Below are 13,492 nucleotides of genomic sequence, written 5' to 3' on the forward strand. Positions count from 1 at the left end.
ACGAAGCGCTTAGTTTGTACCAAATGCTTCTGCCTTATAGAGTGCACTAGCTGTAGTTCTCAGATCATATGTACTAAAGTGTCTAAATTTATGCTGGGATGTGATAACAAAACAGCGTTGCGCTAGGTTAACGCGCTCACCGTCTTGGTGCAATCTGTGATCGCCCCGCTGTCTGCTTTCGACACAATCAGCAATACAGGCTTTTCAAGCATTCTTACTTGATTTGCATTTCCTTTTGAACCCTTTCCCTCACCACGCAAATAACATAGTGGAATAGCGCATCTATGAGGCTCAACACACGATAAAACTGTTTTACGACAGCTTTCTGTATGGCTACAGCTGAGTTGGGCGCCTCAAACATGGCGGAATTCCGGTAGGTTCCCGTGAGTGCTACGCGATGGCGCTGGGTTTTGCATATCGTCTATTGTGAACAAACAAGGCCTCCTTACGGCACGGCGCTCAAGCTGCAGTAAGAGATGACATTCGTCACCGGAAAAAATACGGAGAGGACATCCAACAAAACAATCTCACACAATCATGAGAACATTGCATGTGGATCTGCAAGATGAAATGACTTTTGGTGAGCGGCGGAAACCGGGCTCCTCCTTTCCGCTCCGTTCTCCGCGCGAAGCAGCCGCACGTATCTGTAGGCGATCTTTCAGAAATAAATACGTTTTATTGTCAAGCATTACCAAGCGACCAAGATAGTTGCAGTATACCTGTGCTCTGAATGAATGTGAAAGCCTGCCAGCCACCAGCACGACAGGGTTTGTGCGCCGATAAAAGTGAACGTATGCGCATGTAAAGTATTGTGGGAATACCTTTTCTACGCACACCCAGTACTTGAACTTTCATTGTGCTACTGTCACACTACATCGGTGAACGCCGCGGAAGACACGAGCGGCGGAGATGCCGCTCAGCTTGCCATGTTCACACTACAATCCGTTAATCCCGCTTAGGCGGCGAATGTGTCAAAACCACAGGGGTGCCAGAAGTCCCAGACCTTGTAACCACCCCCAAGCGGTCGCTCCTTGCAAAACCGCCATCTTGTCCAGGCCTGACGTCACTAGCAGACGGTACGGCGCGCACGGAAGGCGACGAAAACAAATTGGCGTGGTTTCTATGCTGTGTGGCAATCGGTGGCAACTTGCCAAACGCAACTATGTGGTGTTAGTCTGGTGTCGTTGTGCGGCTTTTAGGTATTTAAAGTTGTGAATAACACTTTACAATAATAAATATGGGACGTTGTTGCTACATGGGCTGTCAGCACCGGTCCGGCGAGGCAACAAAAGCCTCGGGCGTAACATTTCACTGGTAAGTATATGCGTTTGTCGCACATCGTACGACAGTTGACTTTACTTCTATTTATTGATTACAGTTTCCCACGAGATCCTACGCTTCGAGAAGCTTGGGTTGAGGCCATTGGGAGAACTGGATGGACACCCAGCAAACACAGTGTAGTGTGCTCCAAGCACTTTCAGAACCGTGACATGGACAGGACATCGATAGCACGGATTCGATTAAGACCTGGTGCGGTGCCCATCGCTCATCCTTCTGTGTCTGCTCCTGAGCTGCAGGTGCGTTTGAGTGCTCTCGTTCCCGTACTCCAAAGTGCGTATAATATTGTTTGAACGGTACAAGAAATTGTGACAACCTGTTATGAATCAGTGAGCGTTAATGTCGACAAAAATAAAAGAAAGGAAAGAAAAAACTTGAATAGCAAATTCTGTAAGTAATGCTATCAGAGAACATACTTTTTGTTTTGGTCATGCGCAGTAACCTTATTGAAATTTTCAATTAAGTAACATGACGAGAAAGTGCAGCACATGAGATATGGACTTGTGATCTACATTTTTCTGCCAATCCCTAGCAATATTTCATTACCTATGGCACACATATAATGTCGGTTATGTTCCAGGTAGCACAGCTTTCAACAGCACCTGAGGCAGCACGTGAAGCAGAGCATGAAGTGAGTGTCACTTTCGTGTTCACACTCTCAGGGCATGATACGCAGTGTTCACAGCATTTCCTTGCACAGTGTTTGTGCTTCATACGTTTAGGTTTATATTCTGTATTTTTCTGCTATGTCGTGGCAATTGCTGTATGGCATACTGGTTGTTTCCTAGATGGAACTAGTCACAGCTCCTGGTGGAGCACAGGAGCAACTCCCAGCTCCAGCCAGAACACAGGAGGAACTCGCTCTAGAGGAAACCTGTGAGGGAGAACATGAAGTGAGTGGCCCTTTCGTGTACACACTCAGGGTGCTGTGAGCTACAGAACTTGAAGTCCTCAAACATGTATATGATTTTTTATTTGGACAATTATTGCTACATCATGCAACATTTCCCCTGTGAATTCGACACAGGATGCAGAGCCTTTCTACCACTCCCTCGTGCTGTTCTCTTTCGCTCCATCTATCCATCTCAGTACACCACACATAGCCACAGTTGCTTTGCAGTACTAACACAGAGTCTAAAAAACTTATCCACCATTGCTATCCATTGTCTACTATTGCTACAATCAGTACGCATAATGTATCTTACTGTGTGAAGGAGTGTAGTCTCTACACATCAACTTGTATGCCATTGTATGCTATGCAAGCGTGTGAGCTATCTGCGCAGCCCCTTAGGTTGCCCCTTTCTCCTCGTGCCGGTGGAGCCATCCTAATTTCCCCACCCTTTTCGAAAATAAGAGGGCCATCAATTACACTGTGTACCAGGTGGCTTCGTCTTTCACCATATAGTGTCATAATTTTACTACATGTCCACATGTGGTCCTCTATTGTTGCCTTCGGAGAGGATACTCACTTTGTCATGTCGTCTTCCAAACATTTCCCCTCTCGTGCGCAGAGACCTACTTGCATAGCGTATTGCTAATTTATTTATGCATCTTATTACCTCAGAGTTTAGACAGTTTAGTTTACTCTGCTGTGAGTTCCACAAGTCAGCTCACATTGAAATTTCTATCCTGACAGCAAGACTTATTGTCCAGCTCCTGTGCAGAGATGAGTGATGTAAGTATAGTACATTTTGCTTTATGATGCTAAATCATGCTGCACTAAAATGTGTGGTTCCTGTTAAACAACTGATATCAAAATAACTGAGTGACTCAACATGTCAACCAGCAAACACAAAGTGAGACGACTCGATGTTGTTTCTTATATTGTGCTGAAACAAAGCACGTCACTGTGCACGTTCTGCTTGGTTATCAGTACTTTTCATCTGACGGGGTCACAACAGGGCACAGATAAATTATGAAAAAATGGCTAGGAAGCACGCGAGCTGGTGAAGATGATGCATAATGTAAAAAACCCGAGACTAGGGAACACGAAGGGTGTTGTGTCTGTCCCTTCGTGTTCCTTAGTCTCGGGGTTTTTACATTATACAGATAAATTGCTGCCTTTTCAGCTATGCAAAATATTAGTCATATGCACAGAGCACCATAATTTCTAACATCGGCATCTAACGGCATCTAATTGGTCTGAACAATCGTTTTTTTTTTTATGCTTTCTTAAAACCATCAAACCTGTATTATATGTGATTTACTTTGGCTGCAGGAAAGCACGGGCTTTGACTGTGACTCGTTGCACAACCCATTTACAGAGCTCGAAGATGAGGACGTATTAGTGAGTACTTGCTTTCTCTGGTTCTCCATATGCTTGCACAGAGTTAACTGTGCTACAGTACTGCATTCATCAAATTTTGCAGGGATATGTCCGAGCTGGACATGCATCACCTCAAGCTTCTTGTTCAAGCTTAAATACCTCACTGGTGAGAATGTCAACTGTCAGAATTCCTGCTCAATGCAAACCTGTTTTGAATGTTTTGGACCGGCCTGTTGATTTGTGCTTGGAAATTTACATATTGGTACACATGACCCAAGGTTATTTTTATACCTGGGTCAAATCAGTAAGCTCGGCCGAAACATAATTATGTCCATAAGGCTATCAAGTGTCCGAGACATGTTAATGTGAAAGAGAAATGAAGAAGGGGTATAAATAGGGAGTGACTTTTTTGGGTTAAAACCGATTCTGCCCGGTTATTCCCCCCGAACTGATGCACGACCAATTCGGGTTAAACCCGATTTCTTTCTGATCTCCAGTCACTATGGAATCCTCAGGTGACGTTTCCACTGAAGACAAACAAAGGTCGCCACGTGTAACACATTTAAGAATGGGTCACTTACGCTCCCAGCAATACACCCATGTGTGTCAACACTGTCTATGCCGTCGAGGATTACCACTGGAAGGTCACGATCCCGCAAAAAAACACAAAAAGAGAGATTAGGAAAGGACTCAATAGACAAGAGGAGAAACAAAAACACCCGATAACACCCGGCACAATTATATATATTTATACATATAATTATATATATGTATAACAAAGGCACAATTATCGCCTGATTTTTACCCCCCGAATCTGAGAAAGGCATTGAACCCGAAAAAGTCACTCCCTAGGTATAAACTGGCACAAAAAACAGCGCAGAGACAGGACGTGAGTAGACAAATGAAGCTCTGACTAACAACTGTGGTTTATTGGGAAGGAATGAAAACAATTTTGCGGTTGACATACTGGGTCTCTTGGGAAAGGAGGGTAATGGAAGGCACACTGTTACCACCTCTATTGTGAATTTGAATCATCCGTCTCATTTGACTAGTCATGTCCGGTCTCTGCAGTGTATTTTGTGTCCAGTATGTACTAACTCGCCCACACTGTTGCTATGAAGGGGTTATAAGTATGGAAACACAGTAGTGATGCTTTGTGAATGCTAACGTTTTTATGCTTTGTCTTCTTTATTGGTGTACACCTGCTTTTACAATTCTACAGTACATTTAGCTATAGCTGAGGGTGATCTCCATCTTTTCCTTTCCTTTGTGTATACAGGAAACCAGTGCCATCACCTATGCTCCCTATGCTGCTGCCACATCTAGCAGAAGGATTTCACTGGTGAGGACTACCAAAAGCAAAACAGTTGAAAGCATGCTATACATTTAAGTGCAGTCATGGTATATACATGCATTTTACTTTTCTATCGGACACATAGGATACTGCGAGCACCTCCACTCCTGTGACCCCTACCAGAGGGATTATATTGGTAAGAACTATCAGGAGGGCTACTGTTTCATCTCAGACCACAGAGGGAATGTGCGGCATGCTTATATCAACAGTAACATAGAATCTCTCTGTGCCACTACAGTTGGGGATACATTCAAACCATATAGTTCTTCTTGTCATTGGAGGATATACCAATCTGTCTTGAGACATGGCCACTACCTCGAAATTAATAACTAAGTGCAGTTAAATACAACATATTGCACACAATAAAAGAGAAAGGGAGAGCAAGATGTACCCTGAACACTAAAGGGTTTATTGTGCCCTTTACGTTTTAGAAGAAAAATCTTTCATCACGAGGGTATGATGGCGGCTGACATTTTGTACAGGCTGCATCTACGTAGCCTACTTGGAGCGTACTACGCGCTATAAACCAGCCTCTTTCTATTCCATCAAATGTGTTTGCATGTATCTTCTAATTCCTAACATGACATCTTGATGGCATGTATTGATTTAGATCTGTGATTTGACTGATTTTTACTAACAGCATGAGAAAAATGAATTGCATTTATGATGTACACTCAATGATGAAATAAAATACTTACATTGATTTATTCTTTGTTGATTTGCATGTGTGTGTCATTTATTCTAGGAAGTAGGATTGGGAGGCATAGAGGAAGAGCACTCCAGCTTGTCCATCTACGTAGCCCTCGCAAGCTGTTAGTGCATCTCGTTTGCTTCTAATCATGTGCATGGTACAAATCAATCATGAATCATGCCTGTTCCTATAAACTGAAAGTCAGGTGGAAACACTCGCAGCTGACCCTTCACACAAAGGCAGGGGGGATGTGAACTGCAACAACGTAGCGGTAAAGAAAGCTGAGACATTTCTCTGAAGGTCCTTTGATTAAACTTACAATGAGGTACCTAATATTGATTGGCATAATTATGTACCGTGCAACCTGCATTTTTGCACGATAATTTCACTGTAGAATATATAAAATCATAAGTTAAATGATGCATACTTATTTTTTATTGCGAGAAGCTGGTAAATTTCAATGTGTGTGTTATGAATTTACGTCTAACAAGACGACTGCATGCTCACTGTCCAGGACAGCCATGCTACTGAGGACACACCTGTTAAGGCGTTTTTGAAAAAGGAGGTGAAACGAGTGGCATCGCTGCACACTGCCAGCAAAAAGAGGATAAAGGCTCTCCAGCAGGCACAGCGACGCATAAAGCAAAAAGTGGCACACCTCGAAGGTGTAATAAAAGACTTGAGGTCCAAGAACATACTACTGCAAGAAAATGCAGACTGCTTAGAAAACATAGCTGGAGCCCACAAAGACATCCTCAAACGACAAACAGCAAAACAGAAGGGAAAACCCGTGCCACGTCAGTACAGCCCAGAGTTACGTGCCTTTGCCTTGACACTCCACTTTTATTCCCCTCGTGCTTATAAATATGTGCGTAGCACTTTCGACACCTGCCTGCCACATCCACGGACAATAAAGAAGTGGTATCAATCAATCGATGGCGAACCAGGATTCTCAAAAGAAGCCCTCACAGCACTCCGAATGAAGACAGCTTATGAAAACAGCAAAGGCAGAGTTACAGTGTGCAGCCTCATGGTTGATGAAATGGCAATAAGGAAACATGTCGAGTGGGATGGAAGGAGGACATACGGCTATGTCAGCCTCGGGCCTGACTCCACCGATGATACAGCAATAGCCAAAGAAGCATTTGTTGTGATGATTGTTTCCATCACGGAAAAGTGGAAGCTGCCAATCGGCTATTTCTTAGTTGATGGCATATCTGGTGAGCAGAAGACACACCTTGTGCGCGAGGCATTATCACTTTTACATGAAGCAGGTGCAACCATCGTGTCAATCACTTGTGATGGGGCATCGTCAAACGTTGCCATGCTTCGCAACTTAGGTTGCTCCTTTGACTACGAAAAGGGCCTCAAGACAAGCTTTCCCCACCCTGAGACTGGTGAGCCAATAAGTGCATTTTTGGACGCATGTCATATGCTAAAACTAATCCGCAATGCCCTGTCCCACAAGGAAACCTTTGTAGATAATGAAGGAGACACTATCTCATGGGCATATATAGAGAAGCTGCATTTGCTGCAAGCGAGGGAAGGCCTGCATGCAGGAAATAGGCTGCGGGTGGCACACATCAACTGGCAGCGGCAGCCTATGAAGGTTAACCTGGCCGCCCAAGTAATGAGCACATCTGTAGCTGATGCACTAGCTGAATGCCGCAGTCTCCTCCTTCCAGAGTTCAGTGACTCGGAAGCCACTGAGAAGTTCCTTAGGATGGTAAACGACATTTTTGATGTGCTAAACTCCCGCAGCATGATACAGAAGAATTGGAAGAAGCCCCTATGTCCAGAAAACATAGAAAATGTTCGTGACCTCTTCAACTGCGCGGCAGCGTACATCACTTCACTTAGAACAAGCATATCCGGCCCTGCTCTCCTAAAATGCAACAGGAAAACTGGATTCTTGGGATTCCTTGTTTGTTGCCAGAGCTCCTTGGAAGTTTATGAGCACCTGATTTCCAAGGGTGCCATAACGTACCTACCCACACATAGGATCAGCCAAGATCACTTGGAACTCTTCTTTGGCACACTTCGAGCTCAGGGGGGATGGAATAACAACCCAACAGCACGACAATTGGCAGCTGGATTCAAGAAACTGCTCATCCAAAATGAAGTACAAGAAACAGGAATGGGAAATTGCCTTCCACTAGAAAACATTGCAATTCTTCATGCCAGCAGCTATACATCTCGATCAGAAGACATCATTAATGTAACATCGATTAGAAGAAACATGACAACAGAGGACCACGTCGTGCCGGCTGACCTGCGGGACTATGACTACTTCCCAGATTCACGTGAACCCTCAGTTTTTGGAGAGAGGGTGGTAGTGTACATCGCAGGGTATATTGCACGTTACCTACAAGGGTACCTGAAATGTGAGACATGTGTCCCAACGCTAACCATGTCAGATCCAAGGCCATATCACTCTTTGATACTACGAAGACTGCAAGGTGAAGCTGTCTTTCCGTCACAAGACGTTATTGCCGTTTGTCGAAAATCAGAAAGAGTTCTCCGTGGGGCGCTAAATGAGAAGGGACAGCCGTCGAGCATAGTGTTGCGTGAACTGCTTCCTCGTGTGCTTGAACCCCTTTTTGAAAGTCAAGTGTTTCAATCACTCCGGCAACAACATATGCTTGATCAGGGTCCACTGGAAAATCATTACTATCACATCGTGAAGAGTATAGCACAAAAATACCTCGAGGTACGATTACATCATGCAAGCAGGCAAGCCACTGCTGACTTGCATAGACAGCGCTGCAGGCAGCTTTTCACAAAGTTAACCCAGTTTAAGGGGGAGTAATTGAAGTGTTTTGTTTGTTGCAAGAAGCATTGCATTGAGCCGGTACTCAGTATCACGGTTAAGACCAGAGTTCGAGGTAACTCGTTACCGTAACAAAGTTCCTTTTTTTTGGCAACTTGTAACTTAACTCGGTACTTTTGTGCCGTGGTAACTTTCAGAGGAACTCGTTTCTTTTTTAGGTAACTTTGCCAGAGTAACTTAAGTTAAGTACCAAGTTACTTTTAATTCACTTTTCACTCACGTCCACATATTTTCTTGCTTTCCCTCCGGTTCATTTATGCCATTTTTTACCATTTTGTGATGCTCAATCAATGACAGTATTCTATTCAGGGAGTAAGAACTGCTGCCATTGAAATGAAGCTGGCCCGTTGTGTGCCCACAGGGAGCAAGATGCAAAGCGTTCGAATGGACCCCTACCAGAGAAACGTCATCATAATGTTGGTAGACAGAGACAAATCGGAAGGGGAGGGCTGGGTTCCACGAATGGGAACTTGTTTGCTGCCTCCTACTGGAAGAAAAATAGGACAGAAGGTCGCATCCCTTTCTGGGACCATCATAATATCATCAAGACGGAGGCTTTCGGGGTTGACCTTGTTCACCTCTAGCTTCGAGTGTAGTTCAACTTTACCAAATTTGTAGCGGTGTCGAACACTATGACGTCATTTGTTTACAAAAAGGGAGAGGTCTATTGTTGGACATAAATGAAAACGACCTAGTCGTATTGTACTTCTCCGCAGGTAACTCAAGGTCTAGCTCAACTGCTCACACGCGCTGCTAATTACCTAACACTATTACCAAATACTATTTACCTATTTTTTGTTCGAAGTAAGGTAAGTGTAAGTAACTCAGTAACTGCAAGTTACATTTCAGGCTGAAGAACATAATTATTAACTGTTATATTTTTCACGGGGTAACTGAATTTGTAACGAGTTATTTATGACGGGCACTTTCTCGATCTATGGTTAAGACCACTTCACAGGTTACTGCTGTAACACACTCTGTTCTACTACAGTAATGTATATATTATATAGAGCATCCTTTCATTGTTTTATAGTTTGTAAATATTTCACCCACTTGCCCTTGGGTCATGTTGCCTTGTATATAGTGATACAATACAAACTTCACATAGTGTATGTCAAGAGCAAACGTTGGCTCATGTAAATAGTTTGTTGCTGCTTTTTGTTCTGGGTCTCCCCAGCACTGTTCCTTTAACCTGCGTCAGTAAACACTTCATTTAGTAACTACTGGACTACCAACTTGTCTCTCAAACTTCCTAACCAAGGTTTCAGGAACACCATGTCATGGTAAAACCCGGTAAAGCGATAAACTACTGCGGCTGCCCAACTGAGGTAGGGGACTGAGGTAGGGGACGTTTTTTTTTTTTCTTTTTGTGGACACTTCACATTCAGTTTAGGTAAAACACAAAGATGACATACATTCACAACAAGGTTTATTTATCAACGGGCAGCCGGTACCGCGGAAATATTGCGAAGGAATTAGCCGCTATACGCAACACTTCACCGTGTACTATGAGGCCACATCCATGAGGATCATGTTTAACTGTTGCTGCATTCGATCAAACTTGTCAGTACGATCAAAACATGCTTTTGAATCCAATCACAGAAGCAAAAGTGACATTGTTTACAAACGTGTTCACCGGCGATCATGTGCGCCGCCATTTTACTGATCATGTGAGTGATGACGTTTCCGTAAACGTCAGGCCTGAACCGTCCCACAGTTCTTTGCGCAGGGTTGCACGCTCTTTTCAATGGGAAGGGATACGACAGGGCACCCCTGTGGCTGGGAGCTCGTGAAGAACAAAATGATTTAGAATACTTTCCGTCTTTATAAGAGGTATATTTGTTGACGGTGATCATATCGAAGCATATTTACAGTACACAATAAAAACAACTTGACAGCGAAGAAGACGTAAGTTATGCAGAGCATCCCGGGTGGATGAGAGTGCTCGCGTCATGGACTGCTTTAGGCTGTTGTAGGAGCCACTCTCCTTAATGTTACTTTTGATGGCAGGTTCTTGTCAGATTTTCTTGATAGGCTCTTCTCACGTTACATGCTAACTCGATGCAATCCTGGCAGTTACGCCTGGATGTTCCTGGCAAGGCAACATTGAAACCGGTCTCCATGCAGTTTACGGCCTGTCTTTCTGCCCATTTCTTCACGTATTTGGGAGTGTTTCCGCTGTGTATCTGCCTCCACCGACTTCCTTCTTCACTTCAGCGGCGTGACGTTAATGGCTTCAGATGATATATACTCAGTGGTTTCCTCGACCACGTCGGGCTGGTGCACAAACGGCTCACCCCGTGAGCATCCTTCAAACATGAGCGACATTGCTGCTTGCTGTGATTCAGCCACCTTTGCTGTGAAGTACTTGAAGCAGCTTCTGCACAGCTAGTCCATGTCTGTTACGCCTTCAGTTTGATCCGCTGGAACCACATTCTTTATGGCCGCTAAGCCGATCTCAGAAGCAAAGCGAAAGTTCTTTATCCGAAACACTTTTTTCCTGTGTATGAGGTGGCAGTCAGCGCAATACACACGGTCAGCGTTGTACAACGAAGAGGCCATTGAGGTAGGTGTGATGCCAGGACGACACAGTACAGTAATGCAGATGTCTTCACATACTCTGTATAAGGGCAATCCGAGCACTTCTGTAGTCGAGGATGATGCGAAACTTTGCGCAAGGTGTCTTCCGGGAGTTAATCCGACTCGGACCTTCCCATGGTCGCAGCATGTCGAACCGATGAACATATTGGACAGCGGCGCCAGTCACGCTGTTTCAGCAAGGTTCACAAAAGGCCCCATGAATTAGCCTTAAATGTGTGCGTAAGACTCTACACAACGACACTTTCCTCTGTGCGATTTCCGCCGTCCGGGGTCATGGAGCCGTGGGAAAGGAATGTTTTAAAGAATGCTGGAAGTCACTGCGTCTCTTCTGCCATAATGTGTACAGTAAATATGCTTGTTTATAATCACCCTGAACAGATGTAGCTCTTACAAAGATGTAAACGCATTTTGTTCTTCACGGGCTCCCAGCACTTGCAATGGATGTGTGACATCCTACAATTGCTAGCACATCTGGTTGCTCCACAATCTGCACTCAGCGATTACAACACTGTTATGAACATAAACGCTCAGAACGGCTTCAAACTGTAGCAATTACTTTCATGTAAAGACAGAAGTTGAAAGTCCCTTTGGAAAATTCGATTTCGCAACACGCGGGACACGGTGCCACTGCATGAATGCGCTCGACGTATAGGGGTGGCAAAAAATTCACAGTGCGCCTACCAATCAAGTCCGAATTTTGATTTTTCTTCTGTGCATAGTCTAAGGGACTACCTACAACATATAAACTTTTCGAGGCAAGTTTTTGGTGGGGGTTTTTAGATAAAGGCTTCCGAAATTGGTCATTTTTCGGTGGTATGGTACTGCTTAAAGAAGTACCAGTCACGTTCTTGACAGAGTAGAGTAGCAAATTATATATAATTCGATAGCCCCATAAATGACAAATTAAACGGCATAAAGCTCAATCTTATGCGTTTTTTACATCGCCCGCAAAGTTGCAGTGAATATGGTGCTTTTCGGCGCTTTGAGTCAACTTTGATATTTTTTGCAGACAAACAAAAACTGACACATCACTGCCAACCGATGAGCCTATTGTGCTTTGGGTGGTCTAAAGCCAGATCAAGAAATTACTACGATGCGACCAGAAATAGCCTTGTGGAGAACGCTCAAACCTGCGCGCGACGACATCGTCTTCTGAGAGGCAGTTTTTTTCCTCCTCTCCTATTTCCCGAACAGCGCAGCGCAGAGAATTCCGAAAGCGTTTATTTCTCCTAACTCACCGATGGATTCAACATCTATTTTTTCCCCTCTATTCGAGACAGCAAGGATTGTTCGATTTGAGGTGGAACAAGCAACTAATTAATTTGGAGCACTTTTAGAAACTGAAAGGTGGCGACCCTCAACGTTCGCAAAGAACAAAGTTTAAGTCGGCCCCAGATTGGCGAACAGACATCACGTGTTTTTGAAGTACAACGTAACGCATTTGAGACAGGTTAGTAATTACCAGGGCCCGGGACTTTATGCAAATGCATATTTTTTGTAAGTGTCTCTGCGAGTGCCCCGATGTTTCCCACACGGTTCAAATCACGGACAGAAAGAAAAAATTTGTTTCGTTATGCATATATTTGCATATTTTTGCCGAATTCGTAGAAGTTCATATGACAGCATATATCTGCATGTCTTCGTCCATAATTATATATTTCTACTGCACATTTTTTGCTCTGGTGTGCCTTCCCGGGTATCCTGCGTGGTTTATCTCTGAGTAGTAATAGTAGGGATAGAAACTACGGCAACGTTAAACGCCAGTGCTCCTGCCAGGGCAGAGCCACCGTCGCGTCTGGTCCGTTCGCGTATTTTTTCCCGCGCGGCGCGTGTGACGAGGGTTGTCCGCGCGCTTATAACATGCATAGACATGCAAAGAGGAGTCATACACAAAAAGTACAAGTGAAAATATATTTATTAAAGTCAATAGTGTAGGAAAGTATGTTGTGACTCAGTGTGAAGGTGAAAAACCCAGCCCAAAAAACCTGAAGCAGAAGAAACACAATACGATACACATAACAAATGTTATACTTATTACAGGTATGATGCTATAACATTGAAGGGGTATCACACATCATACACAATATTTTTTATTAATGGTAATCACACAAGTTCTCAATTAATCAGAACTAAAATGGGGTAGCACATTTTAATCAAAGAAGATATTTTTAACCAATACGTGGGTGGTGCGCGAGTGAGGGGCCGTCCGTGTGCTTACCAGCGGGCCGAAGGGCTGGGCGTGCCCTTATCGTTGGGCATTTTTCACTCCAGGCCAACTTCTTTGGCGATTTTTGCCATCTGGGCCGACTTCGTTCATAAGTTTTTTCGCTACAACAGCCGTGTGGTAGGCGGTTTACATGCAAGTAGGGACATGCGCACCGGCAGCCCTAACAAGCGACGATCCCGTCACAC

At 44.2% G+C, this 13,492-nt stretch overlaps 2 protein-coding genes across 3 annotated transcripts in view; both read left to right on the forward strand.

The window, feature by feature from the left end:
* The window catches only part of LOC135383531 (acidic mammalian chitinase-like), an 87,242-nt gene that overhangs the window by 17,463 nt on the left and 56,287 nt on the right, over nucleotides 1-13,492 (forward strand). The window lies entirely within an intron of this gene.
* LOC135383530 (uncharacterized) lies at nucleotides 1,517-5,426 on the forward strand. Its single transcript, XM_064612945.1, has 8 exons — nucleotides 1,517-1,577; nucleotides 1,919-1,969; nucleotides 2,127-2,231; nucleotides 2,975-3,013; nucleotides 3,557-3,625; nucleotides 3,708-3,770; nucleotides 4,884-4,946; nucleotides 5,044-5,426. Exons 3-8 carry the CDS (start codon nucleotides 2,127-2,129, stop codon nucleotides 5,173-5,175), a joined length of 471 nt encoding a protein of 156 aa, XP_064469015.1. The 5' UTR covers nucleotides 1,517-1,577; nucleotides 1,919-1,969; the 3' UTR covers nucleotides 5,176-5,426.

Source organism: Ornithodoros turicata, chromosome 2 (genome assembly GCF_037126465.1).
Source record: "Ornithodoros turicata isolate Travis chromosome 2, ASM3712646v1, whole genome shotgun sequence".
NCBI classification, from domain to species: domain Eukaryota; kingdom Metazoa; phylum Arthropoda; class Arachnida; order Ixodida; family Argasidae; genus Ornithodoros; species Ornithodoros turicata.

Excerpts from the sequence above, each read along its gene's own strand:
- LOC135383530 (XM_064612945.1), top strand. The coding sequence starts at position 2,127 with ATGGAACTAGTCACAGCTCCTGGTGGAGCACAGGAGCAACTCCCAGCT. Across the intron at positions 3,014-3,556 it reads CCTGTGCAGAGATGAGTGAT|GAAAGCACGGGCTTTGACTG; the intron begins GTAAGTATAGTA and ends CTTTGGCTGCAG. Across the intron at positions 4,947-5,043 it reads CTAGCAGAAGGATTTCACTG|GATACTGCGAGCACCTCCAC; the intron begins GTGAGGACTACC and ends TCGGACACATAG.